Genomic DNA, 22,712 nt, shown 5'->3' with positions numbered 1-22,712 from the left:
AAAGCAATGAATTGACGCTTCTTCTAATTGCGCAAGATACTTGTTGGCCTCGCCATGATTCTCGATTGCACGTCTAGGAACCAGAGCTCTCTGATTGGCCCCTCACCGAGCAGCGTCCGGCCTCACCGCTCTCAGTGGGAGGGGCAGAAAAAAAGCCCAGCGCCTCCATTTCATCACTTCGTGCGGGTACCTGTTGCCGCGACACCACACCAGCATCCATCCGACGCCGACAATTTAGCCTCCAAGCATCACAATGTCGGCCGCGCAACTGCTCAACCCAAAGGCCGAGTCCCGCGTACGTCTTTGCAGAAGGCCCCAGCTGGCCCGACACGTGCTAACTCGACTTGCTGCAGAGGAGGGGCGAAGCTCTCAAGGTCAACATCAATGCCGGCGTGGGCTTGCAGGATGTCCTCAAGTCCAACCTGGGGCCTCTGGGCACCATCAAGATGTGAGGAGAGATGCTTTCCAGCTTGCACAAAGTCGCCATTTGCTGACTGCTTTCCAGGCTCGTCGACGGTGCTGGACAGGTACAGCGGCCTCGACGCCTCAGGAGAACAAGCCCCCGTGCTGACGCCAGACACAGATCAAGCTCACAAAGGACGGAAACGTGCTGCTGCGCGAGATGCAGATCCAGAACCCGACGGCCGTCATGATTGCCCGAGCCGCGACAGCGCAAGACGACATCTGCGGAGACGGCACCACCTCGGTCGTGCTGTTGGTCGGCGAGCTGTTGAAGCAGGCAGACCGGTACATCTCGGAAGGACTGCATCCCCGGATCATCACCGACGGCTTCGAGATTGCAAAGATCGAGGCGCTCAAGGTTCGTGTCTCGGGACGCTCACCTCTCTGCGTAAAGACTGACAATGCTGCGCCAGTTCCTGGACTCCTTCAAGCTGCCCAAAGAGGTGGACCGAGAACTGCTCCTCAACGTCGCGCGCACCTCCCTCGCCACCAAGCTCAACGCCAGCTTGGCCCAGAAGCTCACCCCCGACATTGTCGACGCCGTGCTTGCCATCTACCAAGCGCCCGCTAAGCCCGACTTGCACATGGTGGAGATTATGAAGATGCAGCATCGCTCAGCCTCAGACACGCAGCTGATTCGGGGACTTGCTCTGGACCACGGCGCCCGGCATCCAGACATGCCGAAGCGACTGGAGAACTGCTATATCCTGACCCTCAACGTCGGCCTCGAGTACGAGAAGACGGAGATCAACTCGGGCTTTTTCTACTCAAACGCCGACCAGCGCGATAAGCTGGTGGAGAGCGAACGCCGGTTCATCGACGCCAAGCTCAAGAAGATTGTGGAGCTCAAGCAGGAGCTCTGCGGCACCGACGGCAAGAAGAACTTTGTCATCATCAACCAGAAGGGCATCGACCCTCTCTCTTTGGACGTGCTGGCCAAGAATGGCATCCTGGCGCTTCGTCGGGCCAAGCGGAGAAACATGGAGCGGCTGCAGCTGATATGCGGCGGCACCTCTCAGAACAGCGTCGACGACTTGTCCCCCGAAGTTCTGGGCTGGGCCGGCCTCGTCTATGAGCAGACGCTGGGCGAGGAGAAGTACACGTTTGTGGAGGAGGTCAAGGACCCCAAGTCGGTCACCATCATGATCAAAGGCCCTAACCAACACACCATCTCCCAAGTGACGGACGCCGTCCGAGACGGGCTGAGGAGCGTGTACAACATGATTGTCGACAAGAGCGTCGTGCCAGGCGCCGGAGCTTTCCAGGTGGCCTGCGCCACTCACCTGAAGAGCGACGCGTTTTCCAAGACGGTCAAGGGCAAGGCGAAATGGGGCGTGGAGGCCTTTGCCGACGCGCTTCTCATCATTCCCAAGACCCTAGCCGCCAATGCGGGACACGACATTCAGGATGCCCGTAAGTGCTTCTTGATCCAACGTGCATGGAGCCCCTTTGACTGACCTGACTACGCAGTTGCCACGATGCGGGATGAGCATTCCGAGGGCGAGGTGGTTGGCTTGAACCTGGAGACTGGCGAGACGATGGATCCCGAGCTCGAGGGCGTCTTCGACTCGTTCCGCGTGCTGAGGAACTCGATTGCGTCGAGCTCGAGCATCGCGTCGAACCTGTTGCTCTGCGATGAGTTGCTGAAGGCTCGACAGATGGGCAGGCAAGGCGGACCGGGCCCGGGCATGGATGGGCCCGACGACCACATGTAAATGGGGGAAGGTAGTTGATGTGGTGTTTAGACTTGCATTAGACGAGCTACAACGGCTCTGATACATTATGGATCCATGTGCATGTATCAAAGCCTGACAGGCATGCCTTCAACATTGACGACGGTAGGTACTATTCAGTACAGAGTGCCGACAGGGGCCTGAAGGGGGATGATCGGGCACTAAGTAGGTAGAGCCCCTCCCCTGCTCAGGGCCCCTCCGCCTCAGGCGCATGTAAGAAAAAAATCAAAAAATCAAAGACGAACCCCCACCATCGCAAGCTTCCACGGCTCGATCAAGGCTTGCCTGGTCGGACACAATGGCCACCGACTACGACTCCGACTCGACCGAGGGAGACTACACAGAGACAAACGTTCTCCTTGGCTACGCGTCAAGGGACGCCGACGAAGATGCCATTAGCAAACTGGGAGGCCGTCCCGTACGTTTCTCACCCCCCCAAACCCTTTGGCGCTGCTCTTTGACGGCTAACAGTGGGTGAGTGTAGGACTGGCTCGAAGCCGAAAAGGCACCGTCAGCGGCCCTCGCACGGTGCAAGGCCTGCGGCGACTTGATGGTCTTGCTGCTGCAGCTCAACGGGGAGCTGCCCGAGCGCTTCCCGGGCCACGAGAGGCGGCTATACGTCCTTGCGTGTCGCAGACATGCCTGTCGGCGCAAGGAGGGCAGCGTCTGCGCACTGAGGGGCGTTAGGGTATGGGAGCAGGGCGAGGTGGGCGCGCTGCAGGGGGAGACGCTGCCGCGGGAGGAGGGAACGCACGTATCCGAGGCGGAAGCGCCCCGGACGGACAGCGGGCCTGCTGGCGGACTGGGCGATGCTCTGTTTGGGGGCGCAAAGGCCCTGGGGAGTGGAGGGAATCCGTTTGCGACAAACGTGAATCCATTCAGTTCTGCGCCCCCGTCATCATTGCCGCTCGCCTCTTCCAACAATCACAGCAACCCCTTTGCCAGCGAGCCAGCGTCCAGCACGGGGAACAAGGCCCAGTCACCGGTGCCGGCCCTCACCAAGACCTTTGCCGAAAGCCTCACCCTGAACGCGCCGACGCCGCCGTCCCACTCAGCCGTCGCCGCCGCCGCCGCCGCCGCCGCCGCCGAGCCATGGCCCGAGGCCGCGGAGCAGCCCAAGCCATACCCGACGTCGTACCTGTCCGACGCCGACTACGAGACGCTGGACCCGACGCCGGAAAAGGTGCCCGACCACGCGCGCCTCGACGACGCCGACGCGCCCGAGCCGTCGGCGCTCGACCGCGAGGCCTTTGAGTCGGCCATGGACGCGGCGTTCCAGAAATTCGCCGACCGCCTCGCGCAGAACCCGGACCAGGTCATTCGCTACGAGTTTGCCGGCGCGCCGCTGCTCTACTCCAAGACGGACTGCGTGGGGCAGCGCCTCGCCGCCGGCGCAAGTGCTATTCCTGGGTGCGCAAACTGCGGCGCCCGCCGCGTGTTTGAGGTGCAGTTGACTCCCAATGCCATTACTGAGCTTGAGGCTGGTGACCTGAGCCTCGAGGGCATGGAGTGGGGTACCATCATTGTCGGCGTCTGCGGGCGCGACTGTGTGCCTAGACATACCGCCCCGGGCGACGCTGGCTATCTCGAGGAATGGGTTGGCGTGCAGTGGGAGGAGTTGACCAAGCAAAAGTGATCGTCGCTCCAATGAGACGACGGAGACGACGAGGCATGACGTTTACCAAGAGACTGCATTCTGAGTCCGCTTGTTGGACCTTGATGCTTCATTTCTTCCTCTCCACGTTCTCTCCTCTCTCCGTTCTCTTTACTTCCAATGACATGTCCTGTATAACGCCAAACGTGAATCATCCTTCGTCTCCCACCACCACACGCCGCCATGCCGCCATGCTCGCAGCTCTTTCGCGTCATGGTTCGGCATGATTACCAAGTCCCCCCGCGTACCGTCCAGTGCTCATGCGGTCGTCTCCCAGGACCTCCGAATCACCCTCGCAAACTGGTCGACGTTGACGTCCTCGCGAATCTCCGCCTTCTTAGCCTCATTGTCCGGATTCGAAGGGATCTTGATGCTGCCGTCGCCGTCGACCCCCCAGCCGCAGACATCCATGACGAACTTCTTGGTGGCGTCCTCGCTCAGGCCGAGCCATGATTCCAGGTGGCTGAGGTTAATCTCCCTAAAAGCCTGCGAGACCAGCAAGGCGATGCGGTGCCGGATCATGTCCTCGAAGCCCGAGATATCGGCGACGAGGTCGGCGCAGAGGTCGTCGCCGTCCACGTTGGCCCAGAACTGGGTGTACTGCGCGCCCTCGAGCTGGGAGTTGAGCGTGCGCAGCTTGGTCAGGGCCTCGTGCAGCTCGCCCGTGGCGGCGACCGAGGGGTTGATAAGGTGGAGTGCGAGAGAGAATTGTGCCGAGGGGAACTGCGTCATGGCTTTGACGAGGACGTTGGTGACGACCTCATCCTTGATCCGGTCAGGATTAAGTTGGTAGCTGTTGCCAGTCAGTTTAATGCGCCTGCACAGACATGCAGCATGACGATGGGGGAGAGAGGCTGGTCAGATAGAGCTAATAGCTAACTTCATGAGAGACTGGGCCGATAAGAGCCGTCGCAATCAGGTAATAGGAAACGTTCACGTCTAATCATCACAATGGGACAAGAAGAGAAGGCCCACTGGCCCGCGGGGGAGCACCACTCACAGCTTCAGCAGTGTCCGGTTGGCACTGCAGTCGCAATACTTCTGATCGCATTGCTCCGTCAGATACGTCTCGAGTGAGCCGACGGCCTCTGGATTGTACCGCTCGAGGCCGTTGATGATGCTGGTGATGTAATCGGGCCGCTCGGGTGGGTCTTCGCCGTTCATCTTGCCGGGCTTCGAGAAGGGCTTTCCTTCCGCCGCTTGAGTGTTGAGGGGGGAGTGAATTCGAGGAGGGAGAGACTCGCGATGGTGGGGCGGTGGAAGTTTTCAATTGTGTGAAGCATGTCGCTTGTGGGAGGAGCGGAGCCTGCCGTTATTCCGTGCCGATGCCGAGCTGTCGACCCAGACAATACCCCGGCCAATACAGTCACGTGGTGTCGCGTTTGCAGCGTCATCGGGCAGCGCGGCAAGTCGCTGGTGGGAGCAACGTGCCTACGATTTCGGAATCATGTCTGGGCTTTGATGAAGAGTTGCAAGTGCAAGCCATGCGCTGAATTCAACAAATTCGTCGCCTGCTTACTCGGTCGGTTTCGGGTGAAGCTTTACTGACACCACCACTGCTCAGCTCACCGAGCAATGTCCAGCCCACTCAAGAAGAAGAAGCTGAACAATGGAACCAAATCGGCAGCAACGCAACCCAAAGGGCTCGAGTATTTTTTCTTGAAGCAGAAAGGGAATGGATCGGCCGTGAATGAGGCCCCGAGCGAAGCTGCGACTGAGCTCACAGACGAGGAGCTGGCCCGCAAACTTCAGGCAGAATGGGATTTGGAGGCAGCGAATGAAGCCAAAAGCGAAGACAATGGCCTCAGAGGCGAAGCCGGCGATGCCAACCCAGGGTCACCGAGAAAATCAATGATATTTAGAGCGAAGGCGAATCCCCCAGCCGCAGACGTCGCCGAGTCAAAGAACCCAGACCCCCCCGCCAGGACGTCCAAGTCTACGCTGAGCCTCCAGTCTGCAGGCATGGCTGAGGATGAAGTAAACGCGTTCATTCCACTGGACGAGTCGCCTCTCACGTTTGACTCGTCGAAATATGTGTCACAGCTGCGGGAGCATTGGGCGTCGGAGGGTGGCAATGCCTCGTATGCCCTTCTCACGAGGTGCTTTGTCCTTGTCAGTGCCACAACGAGTCGCATAAAAATCGTGGACACTCTGGTAAACTGCCTGAGAGTATTGATTGAGGGAGATTTCTCCAGTCTGCTGCCAGCTGTAAGCTCGACCCCGCCGCGTCTTTATCCAGTGCTAACCAGGGCAGGTCTGGCTGGCGACCAACTCCATATCTCCGCCATACATCTCCATGGAATTGGGGCTGGGCGGCTCGGCAATATCCAAGGCTCTGAGGCAGGTTTGTGGCCTGGACAATCGCGCACTCAAAGCAATCTACGACAAATACGGCGATGCGGGAGACGTGGCCTTTGAGGCAAAGAAGAAGCAGAGCTTTACTCTGAGGAAGCCCAAGCCCCTGACGATAAAGGGGGTCTACCAGTCTCTTGTCAAGATCGCAACAAGCCAGGGCCAAGGGAGCAACGAAGCCAAGCAGCGGATTGTAGATCGACTCCTTCAAGATGCGAGAGGAGGAGAAGAGAGCCGCTTCATCGTGCGGACTCTTTGCCAGCATGTTGGTCGTTCCCTCCTCTATTCATACCCGCACTGACATCCTTGAAGCTCAGAATAGGCGCCGTGAAGACGACGATGCTCATTGCGCTGTCACGAGCATTCTTGCTTTCACGTCCGCCAGCCGCCGACTACCCGCTCAAGTCTGTTTCGGGATTGAGCACACTGCGCAAAGATGAACTGGCCGAAGTCTGGGGCAAGGCCGAGGAGACTGTGAAGGCTTGTTTCGCACGGCGACCAAACTACAATGACCTGATACCGGTTCTTCTCGAGACTGGCGTCACTCAGGAGCTTCTGGTTCGCTGTGACTTGACACTGCATATTCCTCTTCGACCAATGCTGGGAAGCATCACGCGAGACTTGTCCGAGATGCTGACAAAGCTGCAAGGACGAGACTTTGCCTGCGAGTTCAAGTACGACGGGCAGAGAGCACAGATACACTGCGATGAGCAAGGCAAAGTGTCCATCTTCTCTCGACACCTGGAGCTCATGACCGACAAGTATCCCGATCTTGTCGAGCTGGTACCCAGAATCCGAGGAGAAGGTGTCGGCAGCTTCATCATGGAAGGAGAAGTTGTCGCCGTCGACCGAGAGACGGGTGCGCTCAAGAACTTCCAGGCACTGACGAATCGTGCGCGCAAGGATGTTGCCATCGATGCCATCAAGGTCGACGTCTGTCTCTTCTCGTTTGACCTCATGTATCTCAATGGCCAGCCTCTCCTGGATCGTCCCTTTAGAGAGCGGAGAGAGCTCCTGCGGTCGCTGTTCGTTGAGATCCCTCACCACTTCACTTGGGTAAAGAGCCTCGACGCCACCTCCGGGGACTCAGAAGCTGTTCTCGAATTCTTCAAGTCCGCCACGGACAGCAAGTGCGAAGGCATCATGGTCAAGATTCTCGACAACCTGCCTGCAGTGCCATATCTCGGCGACGTGGAGGACACGGGCCCGGCAGAGGCTGAGAAATTGTCAATGCCAAAGTCCAAGTCCAAGTTCAAACAAAAGCCCAAAAGCGGGGGCACCGCCGACACCGACGACAAGAAGCCCAAGTCTCGCAGGAAACCGCTGCTGGCGACGTATGAACCGGACAAACGACTCGATTCCTGGCTCAAAGTCAAGAAGGACTACAACTCGAGCTTCGATACGCTGGATCTCATTCCTGTAGCTGGGTGGCACGGGCAAGGACGCAAGGCAATGTGGTGGTCGCCCATTCTCCTGGCGGTGCGCAATGAAGAGAGCGGAAGTCTGGAGGCCATCTGCAAGTGCATGTCTGGCTTCACGGATGCGTTTTACAAGGCAAACAAGGCGTTTTACGACGAGGGCGCGGAAAGCGGGGAGTCGAAGAACACACGTTTACAAAAGCCCAGCTTCGTCGAGTATTCTGGGCCACGCCCGGACGTGTGGTTTGAGCCGCAAGAGGTCTGGGAGATGGCCTTTGCAGACATAACGCTGAGCCCGACGTACACGGCCGCGATAGGCCTCGTGAGCGACGAGCGAGGCCTGAGCTTGAGATTTCCTCGGTTCCTGAAGAAGAGAGAGGACAAGAGCATCGACGAGGCCAGCACCAGCGAATTCCTGGCGGGGCTCTGGAGGAAGCAGGAAGCAAAGGCTTCGACAGACAAGGACAGCAAGGAAGAGCCCGTGCAGGAGTATGGCGACGACGAGGACCACGAGTAGACAGAAACGGACGCATAAGAGATGCGTGCCCTCTTGAAGGCGGAAAGAGAGATTCATTTGCCCGCATTAAGTTTTTGTGCGATTAAACTGAAGACGGCGACGGATCCCATGAAGAGAACGGCATTGTAGAACTGGTAGAGATTAGCACGAGCGGGTGCTCGCCGACGGATGGGCACGCACGGCCTTTCTGGAGACGGCTCTCTCCTCGTCATCAGTCCTGGCTTCGATAAAGAGCCTGCGGAGATTTGGGAAGTTGGCCTGTTGACGAGTGTAAGTTTGATGGAGCCTGGTCGAGCAATCAGGCTCCGGGTCGGGGGTTACCATTGCGGCTCGGCTTTGTCGGGTTACTGGCCGGCCGGCAGAGTCATGAAGAGGGAGCGGTCCGGGGTCTGGACGAACAGCCTGAGCCCTATCTCCGCACTGGTAGCGAGACGTTGTTCTGATGAAGAGACGGCCGATGGTTTGTCGATGGCCTGGTTGCAGTGAGTTGCAGACATGGGGCACGTTGACTAATACCCGGTACTTTCTCCATGCGCGGATGAACACTCAGCAAGAAGTACAGTCAGGCGCAACTTGTTAGCAGATGCAGCCACGGGGCATAACTAAGGTTAGGGGTTGCCTGCCCGAAGCGCCGTCACCAGCGAGCTCCCGTCCCTTTGGCTACAACACACCATCCACGAACAAACGGCCGTCTGCTCCAACCCGCCCCTGCATCGGCTGACGCGAGGCGAGTCCCGAGCGCTGCCCTGCAACCGAGGCGCGACGAATGCCTTGTTTGCTACAGTCGAGCCCACCACCGGCTTCCACATCGCCGTCGCCGTCGCCGGGCATCGTGCTCAACCTGACCGACCCATCTCCACCCTCCCGAGACGCTCGATGGCGGTGAATCGCATCCGCGGCGCCTTTGCCGCGCCGCGCAAGGGCGAGACCTTTGAGCTACGGGCGGGCCTGGTCTCCCAGTATGCCTACGAGCGCAAGGAGTCGATCCAAAAGACAATCATGGCCATGACGCTCGGCAAGGACGTCTCTGCCCTGTTTCCCGACGTCCTCAAGAACATCGCCACGGGCGACCTCGACCAGAAGAAGCTCGTCTATCTATACCTCATGTGCGTCTAGATCTCTGGTCGCCATGAGGCGATATCGCTGACACGTGAGGCCAGGAACTACGCCAAATCGCACCCCGACCTCTGCATCCTCGCCGTCAACACCTTCGTGCAAGACTCAGAAGATCCGAACCCGCTGATACGAGCCCTGGCCATCCGCACCATGGGCTGCATCCGCGTCGACAAGATGGTCGACTACATGGAGGAGCCGCTGCGCAAGACGCTGCGGGACGAGTCACCCTACGTCCGCAAGACGGCGGCCATCTGCGTCGCCAAGCTCTTTGACCTGAACCCAACCATGTGCATAGAAAACGGCTTCCTCGAATCGCTGCAGGAGCTGATTGGGGACCCGAACCCCATGGTGGTCGCAAACTCGGTCCAGGCCCTGGCCGAAATCACCGAGACGGCCCCCGAGACGAGAGCGCTCGTCGTCACCTCGCCCACCCTCAAGAAGCTCCTCATGGCCCTCAACGAGTGCACCGAATGGGGCCGAATCACCATCCTGAGCACCCTGGCCGACTACCAGTCGCTCGACGAGAAGGAGGCCGAGCACATTTGCGAGAGGGTCGTGCCGCAGTTTCAACACGTCAACCCCGGCGTCGTCTTGGCCGCCATCAAGGTCGTTTTTATTCACATGAAGGCTGTCAACCCTGAGATGGTCAGGTCACTTCTCAAGAAGATGGCCCCTCCCCTGGGTACGTCGACACATGTTGGACATGCCGTGTGCCTTTGCTGATGACTGGACCAGTCACCCTGGTCGCCTCTGCCCCCGAGGTGCAGTACGTGGCGCTGCGAAACATTGACCTCTTGCTCCAGGCCAAGCCAGACATCCTCAGCAAGGAACTGCGCGTCTTCTTCTGCAAGTACAACGACCCGCCGTACGTCAAGCTCCAGAAACTCGAAATCATGGTGCGGATAGCAAACGAGAAGAACTACGAGCAACTTCTTGCCGAGCTGAAAGAGTACGCCCTCGAGGTGGACATGGACTTTGTGCGGAGGGCAGTCAAGGCCATTGGACAGGTGGCCATCAAGATTGAGAACGCCAGTGCAAGGTGCGTCCAGGCGCTCGAGGACCTCATCTCGACAAAGGTCAACTACGTGGTCCAGGAGGTCGTCGTCGTCATCAAGGACATTCTGCGAAAGTATCCCGGCTACGAGGGCGTCATACCGTCCCTGTGCAAGCACATTGACGAGCTGGACGAGCCAGACGCACGCGGATCTCTCATCTGGATCGTGGGCGAGTATGCGGAGAAGATTAACAATGCAGACCAGATCCTCGAGAGCTTTGTCGAGGGATTCATGGAAGAATTTACCCAGGTACTGGAGCCGAACCCTGCCCCGCGCGCTGCATCTCCCTTTCCGTCTCGTCCGCTAACAGGGAGCCAGACGCAACTCCAGATCTTGACGGCCGTCGTGAAGCTGTTCCTGAAGAAGCCTGGAAACACGCAGGGCCTTGTTCAAAAGGTGCTACAGTTCGCCACGGCCGAGAACGACAACCCAGACATCCGCGACAGAGCATATGTCTATTGGCGGCTCCTCTCGGGCGATCTGGACGTGGCCAAGGTGAGTCGGAGCATCAGACAAGACGGACAGAAGCGGATGAGCGCAAGTGCTGACGGATTCGTAGAACATCATCCTATCCCAGAAACCCACCATCTCGACCACCATGACCAGCCTGCCGCCGGCGCTGCTAGAACAGCTGCTGGCCGAACTGTCGACACTGGCGTCGGTTTATCACAAGCCCCCGGAGTCGTTTGTCGGCGCGGGCCGTTACGGAGCCGACGAGATCCAGCGGGCAGCCATCATGGAGCAGCGGCAGAACGCGGCGGAAAACCCCATCGCGGCGTCGATGGCGGTCGGGGCGGGTGCCAACGGCACGGGCGGCGGGGCTCCGCAAAGCAACGTAGAGAACCTGCTGGACATTGACTTTGACGGGGCGGCGCCGGCATCACAAGAGCAGCAGAGCGCCAGCGGGACGCCGGACCGCGTGGCCAGTCCCTCGGGCGGGCCCGCGTCGGGGGGCATGGCGGACATGATGAGCATGTTTGACGCTCCCCCACCGACAAGCGGCGGCGGCGGGCCGGCGGCAGAGGGAGGAGGGAGCGGGATGAATGACCTCATGGGCGGATTCGACGGGCTGAGCTTTGGCGGGACGCAGGCCAACCAGCCGCTGCCGGCGGCGATGCAGCTGCAAAACGCGCAAGAGGGCGGCGCGCAGGCGCCTAAAAAGGATAGCGACGACTTGTTGGGACTGCTGTAGACAGTGTTTGTATTGTTGCTCGTTTGGCTGGGAGGGCATATAGGGGGAAGGTGTTTTTGAGTCAATGGGCCACGAGGCTACATCAAATTAAAGAGTGTCGCACATGATGATACAACCAAGGTGATTTGATAAAGGCGTTGCCCTCAGGCGTTGGTGATTCGGCTCTGGCGTCCGTGGCGCCGTCTCTCCCTCCCTGATGAGAAAGATTGGAGATTCCAAGGCGCCGTCTTTCCCTCTCATGTTAACCAAGGTGCGAGACTTTAGCCATCCAGCCGTCCTTGTCCTCACATGTTGCCTTCATTCTATCGCGGCCAGCCTTGCCTCGGCCGTACTTCCTTTCCCATGTTCGCGTGACGCAGCAGTCTTGTCCTTCCATGTCTTCGATGCCAACCAACAGACTCGACCCTCCTTGCGCCCATTGACTTAAAAAGTCCCAAGGGGAGACGTAACGTAGATGGATATATAGATGCGTGTAAAAAGGCCAGACAGAAAGGGGATGATGTCACGCCCCCATGCCCTCGACGGGCTCGGCGGCCTTGTCGCGCTCCCACTCGTCCGGGGTGCGGCACTTTGCGGTCCAGGCGTGGATGGCGGCGATTTCGTCCCTGAGGGCGGCGTTGACGCGGCGGTGGCGCTTGAGGGAGTTGAGGCCGGTGAACTGGGGGGAGACGATGAGGGCGGCGAAGGCTTGGCCGCATCCGCCTGTTCCGGGTGCCCGGGGGATGAAGAGAGGGGGGCGGAGAGAGGGGAGAAGAAGAAAGAGGGGGTTCCATTCTCTCTGTTGCTCCTCCTGTTTGCTCTCGGCGGATAGGTGGTCATTCTGTGATATAGACACCCACATCCCTTTCTGGCTCCCTCTCATCCTCCCCCTCTCACTGGCTCACCCCCATCAGGCATCCCAAGTCAGCAAGCCTGAATACAGCAAGTGATGCGAGTGCGTGCTGACCCACCCGACATGTCCGTCACCTCGACGTGGACGGCGTCGAGGCGCTCCGTGATGGTCTGGCGCAGGCCGGCATCTGTGACGGCGACGTCGGCCATGCTGGGCTTCAGTCGGTGCCCAAGGTCTGGACGTTGGCTTCCGAGAATCTCCTTCGCTTTCGAGTCTGGGTGGCTGCTTGCTCTTGGCGTTGTTTGTTCCTGTTTCGAAAATTGTTCTTTTGTGTTGGCGTGACTTTGTTGCGGCAGCCGAGGAGAGGAGATGCGATTGATTAGATGCATTTAAATACAGAAAGTGTCTTAGCTGGTCCATGCTTACTTATGTCATGGCGCCGATGAGCTCATCGCAGTGGTGCTAAGGACTGAAGTCCCGCTGCGCTAACTAATCAATGCTGCCGCTCTTGGAAAAGAGCTTCTACGGGATAATATTCGCGTGAACAATTAATTGGCCGAGAAAAAAAAAAGAGGACGGAATCGAGCTTCCTTTTCCTCCTCCAGAGACATGCGGCCATCTCGACCCGGGCCCCGTCTCCGTTCTTTTTCGTCCACCGCCATCGTCACCTGTCCACGCCCCTCGCCAACGCCCCTCGCGCAGCTTCGAAACCCGCCTCCACCACTTGCCGGCAGCACCGCGCCTCGCCGCCGCTCCAGCATCCAGATCCGGAGACTCAGCTCATCCGCCGCTCGGCGCCAGCCCCAATCGCGCGTCATGGCCGCCACCGGCGCATCGGCACGAGGAGCCTGGGGCGCCTGGCAGGTCCGGCCGTCCCGGTTTACCCAGCTGGTGGCCGACTCGATGAGGAAGCTGTGCGATGCATGCTCTTGCTCTTGCCGCTACCCGTGTACTCATGCCCGTCGTTTAGGTATCCTGAAGAGCTCGCCGACCGATCGTGGGACAATGTCGGCCTCCTGGTCGGCAACGAAGAGACAGGGGACGAGAAACCAAAGGTGCTGGTGACCAATGACTTGACCTTTCAAGTCGCGGCCGACGCCATCGGCCAGGGAGCCAGCGTCATTGTCAGCTATCGTGCGTACAAGAAACCTCCTTCTTCCGTGTCACCTCTTGCTGACTTGTCCCCAAGACCCCTTCATCTTCTCCGGCCTCAAGTCCATCACGCACAAGGACCCTCAGCAAGCCACCCTCCTGCGCCTGGCCCAGGCCGGCATCGCCGTCTACTGCCCGCACACGGCCGTCGACGCCGCGCCCGCCGGCCTCAACACTTGGCTCGCCGACATCGTCTCGGGCCCCCACCGCTCCGCCCGCTCCGTCGCCGTCCCCTGCGCCCCCGCCGCCAAGGTCCCCGACTCGCACTCGCCCGCCGGCTACGGCGCCGTCGGCCACTTTGACCAGGCCGTGCCCCTGCCCGAGATCCTGCGCCGCCTCGCACGGGGCCTCGGCGGCCTGCGCCACGTCATGGTCGCCCGCCCCGTCGGCGCCGACGTGCGCGCCACGACGGTTCGCAGCTTCGCCGTGTGCGCCGGCAGTGGCTACGACGTGCTCAAGGGCGCCGACGTGGACCTCTTGGTGATGGGCGAGACCAGCCACCACTCGGCCCTGAGGGCGGTTCAGCAGGGCAGGACGCTCGTCCAGGTCTTTCACAGCAACTCAGAGAGAGCCTACCTCCACGACGTACTGCGGCCCCGCCTGCAGGAGCTGCTGAGAGAGACCGTGCCAGAGGCAGAGGTGGTCTTGAGCGAGCACGATCAAGATCCCTTTACGATTCTCGACGTGGGCGAATTGGACTGAGAAAGCGAGCACAGAAAACAAGGACACGGCCGTAATGTAGAGTAACGGAGGCGTCGGCATAGTCAGGGGGCGTGCGCGACGAAAACAGCCTCGAGAACTTGTTCGGCTTCCATTTCTACCGTCCTCTCGCGCTGCCGTCACCGGTTCGCATCCCTCGACGTCCTCTCCGACCCAGGCTCGCTCGTCGTCGGCCCAAACACGGCGTCTCCCTCGTCGATGCAAGCTTGAACGTCGTCGCCGCCCACGCCCCTGTCCATCCACGACACCAGCAGCCTTCGCGGCAGCTCCCACTGTCTCGACGCCTCGTCCGTCTTGCCCTGCCGCACCAGCTCGCGTAGCCGCTGCGGCGTCGCGAGCGCCTCGGCTGCAAGCTGTCTCGTCTTGCGTCTCCGTGCCTGTGCCTCTCTTGCTCTCCACTCGTCCGAGTCGGGTGCCGGCACTGTCTCGCGCGTCGCTTGCCGTATGGACGACGCTTGCCTGTATATTTGCGCAATGGCGGGGTCGAGGGTTGATGCCAGGGGTTTTAGAGGATCCATGTTGGCGCGCATCTGGGGACGAGGTTGCGTTAGCCCACCTGTCCTGCTCAAGGACTCTCTCAGCGATCAATTGGGACTTGAAGGGCAGTAGGGGCATGGGATATCGGAAGACACCTGGGCTAGATCAAGCAGCGACGCACCTTTCGTATCGTCTCGGTCGCTGTGATGAGCTTGCTATAGTTGTCGTAGACCAGGGCCTTCTTCTCGGCATCAAGTGCCCTGACCTCGCCCACAACTCGGGCATAGAGACGCAACAGATCCTCGAGGCTGCAACGCGCCACCAAGTCCTCAACATAGGCGACCGAGTCAAAGTCCGGGGCATCGAGGTCGCTAGCCGGCACCTCGGAGTCGGGAACCTCGATGCGCGGCAGCGCCGGCGGCGGCGGAGAGCGCAGCTTGTAGTACTCGCGGAGGGCGGCGCGGTTGGAGCGGCGCGGGGGACCACCGGCGGCCGCGGCACCGGCGGCGGGTGGAGGCTGTTGCGCATGGGGAGACTGCTGCCGCTGCGACGAGGACCATGGCGGCGCGTTGTCGACGGGGGATGCCACGCCGGAGCGGACGAGGTCGAGGGACGGACGGCTGGGCGGCGGCGAGGTGGGCGTGCTGGAGGGGCGGCGGAGGGGCGGCGGGTCGCGGGGGGAGGCAATCGTCGACATGGCCCCGGGGTCGAGGTGTGTTCGTGGGGGCGGAGGGAGGTCGGAAGGGAGTTGGGCGAGGAGGACGGCGTTGGAGCACGGAGGAGAGCTGGTTGAGGAGTGCGATGGCGGGTTTGCGCGATGAGGTTTTCAATGCTGCCTGGCGTATCAAAGAGGTGAAGCCGATGGCGCTCTTTCGGGAAGCGTCAATTTGCAAGATGATGGTGATGCAGAGGACGAAGCCTCGTGGCGGCAAGGGGGCGAGGCTGAGGCAAGCTGGCCCGCTGACGGGCGCTGCAGCACAGCACGGTAGCGGGCCGCAGCAGGGGCCCACAGAAGGCAGCTACAGGGGGTCCCCTTAGCCTTGCAGGCTTCCGCCAATGTCCGTCAAGAAGCACTACCTCGCCCACGCGGCCGAGCCTCGGCATCTCCAGTCCGTGGCTTCTCCGTACCGCGACCAACATCTCCGCTTCTTCACCTCTCCAACTTGTCGACGCTGCACACACACACACACACACACACACACACACACCCGTCCACCACCAGGCCGGTAGCCTCCAGGGGGAAATCGGGGGGAGGGGAAAGGTGCAGTTCCAAACACGCCAGGGCGAATTGATGATCAAAAAAAAGGGAGAAAGAAAGGCGCCGATGGACCTCATCCCCCAGCTCCGCGCCTCGCTGCTCGCAAACTCGCTCCCCGCGCCCTCGACCGCCTTCCTCACCACCCTGGTCGCCTCGCGCTCCCCGCCGCCGCCGCTGCCGTCGCTGCTCGCCACCGCAAAAGCGCGCCTGCTGGCCTGCGACCTGGCCTCGCCCTCGTCCGCGGCGCTGCTCGACCCGTCCCTGCTGCCCGCCCTGCCCGCCGACGCCGCCGACGCCGCCGCCGCAAGCACGAAGCTGCCCCGCGACGTCCACGTCCAGGTCCTCGACGTCGAGAACCTCAGCCTTGCGCGCTGGGACCAGATCGAGCAGCTCGAGGCCGTGGCCCGCGGCGAGCGCTCCCGCGGGCGCCAGGTTGTTCGTGTCGCCGCCGACGCCGACGACGACGACGATGGCGCCAATGGTATCCGCGACGCCGCCCATGACGCTGCAATGACCGAAGGCGATGGCCCGCCGCCCCAGCGCGCTGCCGCCGCCGCGGGGGCCGGGGCAGGTGCAGGACCTTACGCAACCCACCGGCTCGTCCTGCAGGACTGCCAGGGCAGCCGCGTCTACGCCATCGAGCTCCGCCGCATCGACCGCATCGGCGTCGGCAAGACAACCATTGGCGAGAAGATGCTCCTCCGCGCCGGCACCGTCGTCGCCCGCGGCATCGTCCTGCTCACCCCGGAGACGTGCCTGCCCCTGGGCGGCAGGGTGGAGGCTTGGCACGAAGCCTGGGCCGAGGGTCGCTTACAGCGGCTCAACGAGGCCGTGGGCGGTCATCGCCCGCGGTGAGGTTTCGAGACGCATTTGTTGTGGCCCGCCGTGTTTCGCCAACTATTCTCCCTTGTTTTTTTCTGCTCAAGAAATGATACCCAGTCCTGCCTCTTTTTTCTTCTTCCTTTATCGCGTTCGATGTTCATTCAAATACCATCCTAGCTAGCTCCCGCTGTTGTCCCTTCGTGAAATATATCAAGGATGCACAGCGGAACGTCAATGGACTCGCATCGCCCTCCACCATCTAGACAGCTTCCGTTGCGACCCGGAGCGCCTCCCATCCCGCCTTCTCCCAGGGCGCGAGGAGCGCCGCCTTTTGTGCATCGGCCACCATGCCCGTCCCGGCGTGCGCGTGCGCAATGTGCTGTGCCTCCAGGGATCCCCTTGGCGGCAGCCCGCGGGCGGCCACCTTGAGCGCCATCTGCGCCGCGTGGCCGTCGCCCGTCGCCTCGGCCAGCGAACTCCAACCGTGGGGCAGATGGGGATGGAGCATAATGTCCTCCTGCACCTGCGTCAACACGTCCTGCTTCGTGTGCCCCTCGCCCATGCCGGCAATGGCTCGGAGCACTGCGCCTATCTGCCACTGCTCCGTCACCGTCACCTTGTCGCTCGCCCGCAGCCCGTGCAGCTCCTCCACCACCGCCTCCAGGCTGCTCCCGTCCTGGTCCAGAAGCGCCACGACGCCCAGTAGCAGCACGCTCTGCACATGTTCCGGCTGCTTTTCGATGACTCCGTATAGAGTCGCCCGTGCTCTCTCTCGCGCCGCCTCTGATCCTTGCGCCCACAAGACCTGCGCCAAGAGGCAGGCTGCGTCTGGGTTGTCGCCCGATTCCTCGAGCGCCGCTTCAAACCGCTTCTCTGCCTCTGCAAACTCGTCAAGGTGGAATTGACCCAGGCCCACAGTCAGGTGCGCCGAGAGCCTGGCCTTCTTCCTCTGCTCACTCGTCAACTCGCCCTCCGTCTCATCGCCGCTAAGCCCCAGGGCCATCTCGCCACACTCCACGGCTTGCTGGTACGAGCCCGTAGCCAGATACGCCCTGGCCAGGTCCGTTTTGGCTAGCGTGAACCTCGAGAGGCTATCTGCCGACTCCGTCGTCTCGTACTCGGCCTCGATGACGCTACATATATTTTCCAGACTCTGCAAAGCTCGCGACCTGTCACCGGTCCGTTCCTGGAATAGTGTCGATAGGTGGACAAAGGCGAGATCCTGGGGTCGCAGACTTCGCACCTGGCCCAGCGCGAAGAGCGGCTGGATAAGTGACGCTGCGATCATACCCGGCGGAGCGCTCAAGGTGTGGTCGAACACGGATGCGGAATAATGCTGACGGCTTAGCAACGACGAGGAATCTGCAATGTCCATGGCGTGCATGAAGAGCCCTCGGGCCTCCTTGGCATCGCCGAGCAGCAGCGCGACAAACGCTTGCCCCAGCCATGCGTGTGCGTAGTCTGGATCTGCCGACTGCGCTCGCGTGTACGCTTCGTTGGCGAGCTTCATGTCCCCCGACAGCAGCGCCAGAGTTCCCAGGTTGGTCCACCCCACGGGGCTGCGCTCGTTCAGGTGCAGGCTTCTGGCGAACGCGTGTTGCGATACGGGCGGGTTGATCTCGCTCGTCACCACGCCCAACGCGTTCCAGAATTCCGAATTGCCGCTCTCCAGCTCAATGGATCGCTTGAAGGCCCGCACCGATGCCTTGAGATAGCTGCTCGACTTTTTGCGCAGATGTGAGGGGAGACAGGCGTGAGCCCGGAACTCAGCCCATCCCAGGTTGTAGTGAGCCACGGCTCGTGCATGCACGTCGCCGGACGAAACATATATCGCCTGCTTATGGCACAGAATTGTCGCATGCACGCATCTCGTGAGGTCCACCCCCGTCTGCTCATCGTTGGCGTATATGCCCTTTGCGTAGACGACGTCGGTGCCGACCTTGTCGACACTCGTGAGCAGGTCGAATGCCTGCTGGTCGCTGCTGTGCAACAATTCTTTGATGGCCTGGGTGGGAAAGTCGGCCAAGCGGCTTTGGACTGATGAAAAGATGGAGCACGCGTCGGCGATGCTCTTCCAAAAGTTGAACGTCTCCCGAACGTGTCCGCTCGTGGTGGCGGCAAAATCAACCGTGTCGATGGCTAGCTGTACGGCCTTTCCAAACAGACCCTTTTCCACGCTCGCAAGACCGCTTTCCACCATTGTTTGCATGAGCGCAATGACAACGCCCTCCTCCCCTGCATGCGTTTCCAAGACCGACTGGTACAGGGCGATGGACTCGTCAAACTCGCACAGCTCGCGTCGAATGTTGGCAAGCATGTACTTGGTGAACCACGAGTCCTCCAAGACATCTCCTTGGGCGCCTGGCTCCAGACTCTGCGCTTGTAGGATGGCCTTGGTCGCAGCGATATATCGTCCAGAGCTATGGTAGCTCTCCCCCAACCCAACCCACGAGTGATAGTCGTTGGGCGAGAGTCTCAAGGCCGACTGGAAAGAGACGATGGCCTTGTGAAACTCCTGCTTGTTTAATTCAGCAACACCCAGTGCGGAGAACGGCCAGCTGATTCCCTTTCTTTTGGACCCTGGCGGGGGCTTCACTTTGCCAGAGTCGACCACCCGCCGCGCCACCAGCTCGACACGATCCCAGTCCGCGTCCTCGGCAAAAGACCGAGCCAGCCGTTCGGCGGCGACAACTTCCGCAGAGGAGAGCTCTAGCGCCTTCTGGAAACAGCGGCGTGCCCTCTTCCGGTCTTTGGCGTAGTCGCTGTAGAAGATACCGAGGCTGGTATACGTCGGGGCGTGGTTCAGGTTGTTGTTGAGCGCAGCCAGCCAGTATGCATATGCACTCTCGCCCTTGCGTTGCTTTCTCGCTTGCCGGCTCGTGTCCAGGTTCCAGACGCAGCATCCGACGCGGTACTGGGTGTCTGCGAGCAGGTCCTTGTCGACGGCGTCTTGCTGCTCGAGCGGTTTGATACAGGTCAAGAGTTCATCCCTGGCCATCGGCCAGTCCCCCTTCAGGGCCTTGACCCAAGCCGCCTCCGACTTGATGCGGAGGTTGGAGGTGTCCCTCTCGAGGGCCCGGCCGAGGAAATCGATGGCCTGGTCGAATTCTTGCTCCTCCTCAAAGATCAACCCGACACCAATCAGTGCCGAGGTGCAAGTCTCATCACGCTCGAGAACGCCATCAAACATGGCTTTTGCCTCTTGGTGGTGCCGTGGAGACTGGTAGTAGACCAGGGCCGTGGCAAGACACACCGAATAGGCATCTTGCGTGTTCTGAAATTGCAACCCGATCCTTGCGCGCTCCCTCGTCACGAACTGCTGCGCCTTGCGCATGAACTCGACAGTGCTCTCGTACTCGCCCAGCTGCAGAAAGTAATGGCCGACGAGCCGGTACGCCAGAGTTGATTCCATGGTGCTCATGCCCTCGGTGATCATGATCAGGCGGTCCTCGTCGGTCAGCGGCACGAAAGATGTAGGGGCGCCACCGTCTTCGTCATCGTCCTCGCTGTCGTCTGACGCCACCGCCGTGGCCTCCTGAGACTCGACCTTTTTCGCAGCAGGAAAGGGCGAAAAGGTGGCGGTCAAATATGCCGTGATGACCTTGTATAGATCACTATCTGGAAAGAAGGAGCAGTAACTCCGCAGCAAGTCGGCGTCCCAGTCCACAATTTCCTTGTTGTCTTGCCAGTTGACAGCAATGTCCCAGGCAAGTTTGAAAGGGTGTTTGATGATGACCATATCCTTGGCCAGGCCGAACACGGCAGCCTGCTGCTCTGGCTTGGCTGCCGGTGGCGCGACGAGAAGGCGGTCGTAGCAGTACTGAAGCAGCTTCTCTTCGTAGAGCCGCCTCAGGTCATCGTCGCTGGTCCAGTCAATGAGACGGCGATAGATGTACTCGAGTTTGCTCTGGCCATAGACTTCGCGCTTGACCTCTACGGTGACGTCGCTGAGTTTGGCACCAAGTCGAGTGCGTCGCTCGCCGATGAGAGTGTTTATGCGCTTCTTCTCAAACTCTTGGAGGATGTGCGCGATGGTTTCGTAGGTCCTCGCCGGCTTGGGAAATCGGCCCTCCAAGATGGGGTACAGAGGGCTCTCTGGGAGCTGAATCCATAGGGCATCCGCGTACTGCAGCTGGTCACCATGCACCCTGGCAAAGTCGACAAACTTGTCCACGACGTCTTGGCATTTGTACATGTCGTCTGCATCGTGAAAGATGCGGGCCAGGCTGACCACGGCGCGCTGGTAATTGGCCAGCTTGTTAGTGCCTTGCCTCTCGTGCAGCTTGATGAGTCCCTGGAACGCTGGCGCATCCTGGGGCCGAAGCGACGTGGCTGCTAGGTAAGCCTTTTCTGCCTCTTCCGGCTTGTTCTTTTGGTCCAGCGCAAAGGCCAGGAAGATGTGCCTGGTGGACTCAGCATTTCATGTCCGAATTCATGTGCTTCTGTGCGCACTCACCCTTGGTAGCTCTTTGGCTCCTTGCGTAGAAGCTCCTGGGCCTTGACTATGGCTTCGTCAAAGTCTTGCTGCCGAATGGCATCGTTGATGGACTTGAGCATTGCCTTGAGGTTCGACATGATGCCGGCGCTTCGGTTCTGCCCTCTTAAAGACTCTTCAAGAGAAGGTTTCTACTGTAGTTCAAGTTTCGAAAGGTTTCTCGTCATGACGGATGCTTTGGGAGCTTCGATTTCGGGAGCCGCGGTCATCGTTTGCTCCGTGGTGAGGTTCGTGATGAGCTCTAGTGGGTTGGCATGACTCCCTCCCTAGGTACCGGTACCCCGTACCTACCCATGTTATTCACTAGGTACCTAAGTAGCTGATGACAGATTTACTGTTAGCCGGGGATACCCCGCCGTCGAGGTCACATGTCGCGACCACTGGCTGTCGCCTCCTCCCCGACTGCTGGGCATTTGACTAGCTAAATACCCTTGTAATCAGACCGAATTGAACTTTACTGAAGCCATGGTGCATCTCGTGGCGCATAATTCTACCGGCTACGTCGCTCAACGGCCGCTCCCTGCAAGCCCAGGCAGCAATGAGGGCTGGCAGCCTCATTGTCGAAGAGCATTACTAGTCTATCTGGGCAACGGCTCGGTAGGCAGGGGCAGCAGTCGGGCAAGCTGTCAATCAAGCAGCCAGTCGAACAACCGGTCAGCCAGTCGAGCAGTCAAGTGGGCAGCCAGTCGAGAAATCAATCGAGCTCCTGCTGACAGCCTGACAATACCGTAACACTCTTGTCGAATCCCCGCACGGCAATGATTGCGAAGCAACTCCCAAGGTTGTACGGTCCAAGCCCGCCATCCAACGGGATGCGTCATTTCATGACTTGGTCAGACCTAAATCGAGTGTGAGATGATGCCGGAGCGGCAACACACTTCAGCACGGATCCAAAACACCCGACGCGTCTTCGCATTCATGGCGACCTGAATAAGGAGCCAAGTGCACTGGACACAGCCTGGCTCAGCTGAAGTAGGGGGCCACGATGGCTTGAGCTGTGCACCAGGAACCGCATTGTGCGACGTGAGCCGAAGCGCGGCGTCCAATGGCATTGCTACTAAATACTAGGCCAAGGAAACAAATGACGAGCAACGCACTGGGCAGACTCGAACATGACGTTGACTCAAGGTAAGTAGACAATGCCTTGTCCTAGGCCGCCCAAATGCGAGACGGCTGCATCTACTTTTGGTGCCCAGGACTCTCAATAGTGCAACAACAGGGGTGTCGGGTGTCATGTGCCAATAACGACGAGCGTTGGTGCCTGTTGGTGGCTTTTGCCTTGCGGCTACGGAGTACCGTTCGCCTCGTCCAGACCCCGGCGCGGGTCGCCTGACATTGGCCATGCTCGTCTCTTGCTCGCAAACGCCATGCTCAGCCTCCACATTTGGCTATGTTTGTGATGCGACGGCCTGTTGTACTGAGCTGGTGGGCGTCCTCAGCTACACTTGGCTCCGAGG

General features: G+C 60.2%; 10 protein-coding genes across 10 annotated transcripts; 6 read left to right on the top strand and 4 right to left on the bottom strand.

Annotated features, from left to right (window-relative positions):
* Positions 1 to 253: 253 nt before the first annotated feature.
* Positions 254 to 2,177, top strand: HRG_09524 (TCP-1/cpn60 chaperonin family domain-containing protein; the record flags this gene model as incomplete). The annotated part of the gene is made up of 6 exons (XM_044867995.1): positions 254 to 295; positions 354 to 448; positions 506 to 527; positions 584 to 820; positions 876 to 1,875; positions 1,933 to 2,177. The coding sequence occupies 6 exons, from the start codon at positions 254 to 256 to the stop codon at positions 2,175 to 2,177; spliced, it is 1,641 nt and encodes a 546-aa protein (XP_044717255.1).
* A 316-nt stretch (positions 2,178 to 2,493) lies between these two features.
* HRG_09523 (uncharacterized protein) lies at positions 2,494 to 3,831 on the top strand (the record flags this gene model as incomplete). The annotated part of the gene is made up of 4 exons (XM_044867994.1): positions 2,494 to 2,613; positions 2,680 to 2,883; positions 2,941 to 3,050; positions 3,126 to 3,831. 4 exons carry the CDS (start codon positions 2,494 to 2,496, stop codon positions 3,829 to 3,831), a joined length of 1,140 nt encoding a protein of 379 aa, XP_044717254.1.
* Positions 3,832 to 4,107: 276 nt separating this feature from the next.
* On the bottom strand, positions 4,108 to 5,013 carry HRG_09522 (CSN8/PSMD8/EIF3K family domain-containing protein; the record flags this gene model as incomplete). The annotated part of the gene is made up of 2 exons (XM_044867993.1): positions 4,108 to 4,642; positions 4,850 to 5,013. 2 exons carry the CDS (start codon positions 5,011 to 5,013, stop codon positions 4,108 to 4,110), a joined length of 699 nt encoding a protein of 232 aa, XP_044717253.1.
* A 411-nt stretch (positions 5,014 to 5,424) lies between these two features.
* Positions 5,425 to 8,136, top strand: HRG_09521 (ATP dependent DNA ligase domain-containing protein; the record flags this gene model as incomplete). The annotated part of the gene is made up of 4 exons (XM_044867992.1): positions 5,425 to 5,909; positions 5,967 to 6,057; positions 6,104 to 6,466; positions 6,514 to 8,136. The coding sequence occupies 4 exons, from the start codon at positions 5,425 to 5,427 to the stop codon at positions 8,134 to 8,136; spliced, it is 2,562 nt and encodes an 853-aa protein (XP_044717252.1).
* An 876-nt stretch (positions 8,137 to 9,012) lies between these two features.
* HRG_09520 (non-SMC mitotic condensation complex subunit 1 domain-containing protein) lies at positions 9,013 to 11,499 on the top strand (the record flags this gene model as incomplete). The annotated part of the gene is made up of 5 exons (XM_044867991.1): positions 9,013 to 9,242; positions 9,297 to 9,934; positions 9,988 to 10,556; positions 10,626 to 10,802; positions 10,867 to 11,499. 5 exons carry the CDS (start codon positions 9,013 to 9,015, stop codon positions 11,497 to 11,499), a joined length of 2,247 nt encoding a protein of 748 aa, XP_044717251.1.
* A 502-nt stretch (positions 11,500 to 12,001) lies between these two features.
* HRG_09519 (bolA-like protein) lies at positions 12,002 to 12,540 on the bottom strand (the record flags this gene model as incomplete). Its single annotated transcript, XM_044867990.1, has 2 exons — positions 12,002 to 12,201; positions 12,450 to 12,540. 2 exons carry the CDS (start codon positions 12,538 to 12,540, stop codon positions 12,002 to 12,004), a joined length of 291 nt encoding a protein of 96 aa, XP_044717250.1.
* A 607-nt stretch (positions 12,541 to 13,147) lies between these two features.
* On the top strand, positions 13,148 to 14,185 carry HRG_09518 (NIF3 (NGG1p interacting factor 3) domain-containing protein; the record flags this gene model as incomplete). Its single annotated transcript, XM_044867989.1, has 3 exons — positions 13,148 to 13,245; positions 13,302 to 13,465; positions 13,521 to 14,185. 3 exons carry the CDS (start codon positions 13,148 to 13,150, stop codon positions 14,183 to 14,185), a joined length of 927 nt encoding a protein of 308 aa, XP_044717249.1.
* A 137-nt stretch (positions 14,186 to 14,322) lies between these two features.
* On the bottom strand, positions 14,323 to 15,377 carry HRG_09517 (vps51/Vps67 domain-containing protein; the record flags this gene model as incomplete). Its single annotated transcript, XM_044867988.1, has 3 exons — positions 14,323 to 14,733; positions 14,862 to 15,197; positions 15,258 to 15,377. The coding sequence occupies 3 exons, from the start codon at positions 15,375 to 15,377 to the stop codon at positions 14,323 to 14,325; spliced, it is 867 nt and encodes a 288-aa protein (XP_044717248.1).
* Positions 15,378 to 16,004: 627 nt separating this feature from the next.
* On the top strand, positions 16,005 to 16,793 carry HRG_09516 (recQ mediated genome instability protein; the record flags this gene model as incomplete). Its single annotated transcript, XM_044867987.1, has 1 exon — positions 16,005 to 16,793. One exon carries the CDS (start codon positions 16,005 to 16,007, stop codon positions 16,791 to 16,793), a length of 789 nt encoding a protein of 262 aa, XP_044717247.1.
* A 226-nt stretch (positions 16,794 to 17,019) lies between these two features.
* HRG_09515 (tetratricopeptide repeat domain-containing protein) lies at positions 17,020 to 21,335 on the bottom strand (the record flags this gene model as incomplete). The annotated part of the gene is made up of 2 exons (XM_044867986.1): positions 17,020 to 21,163; positions 21,217 to 21,335. 2 exons carry the CDS (start codon positions 21,333 to 21,335, stop codon positions 17,020 to 17,022), a joined length of 4,263 nt encoding a protein of 1,420 aa, XP_044717246.1.
* Between the last annotated feature and the right edge of the window lie 1,377 nt (positions 21,336 to 22,712).

This window comes from Hirsutella rhossiliensis (genome assembly GCF_020360975.1).
Source record: "Hirsutella rhossiliensis strain HR02 chromosome Unknown scaffold00012, whole genome shotgun sequence".
Lineage (NCBI taxonomy): Eukaryota > Fungi > Ascomycota > Sordariomycetes > Hypocreales > Ophiocordycipitaceae > Hirsutella > Hirsutella rhossiliensis.
This window is presented reverse-complemented; position numbering and strand designations above follow the sequence as displayed.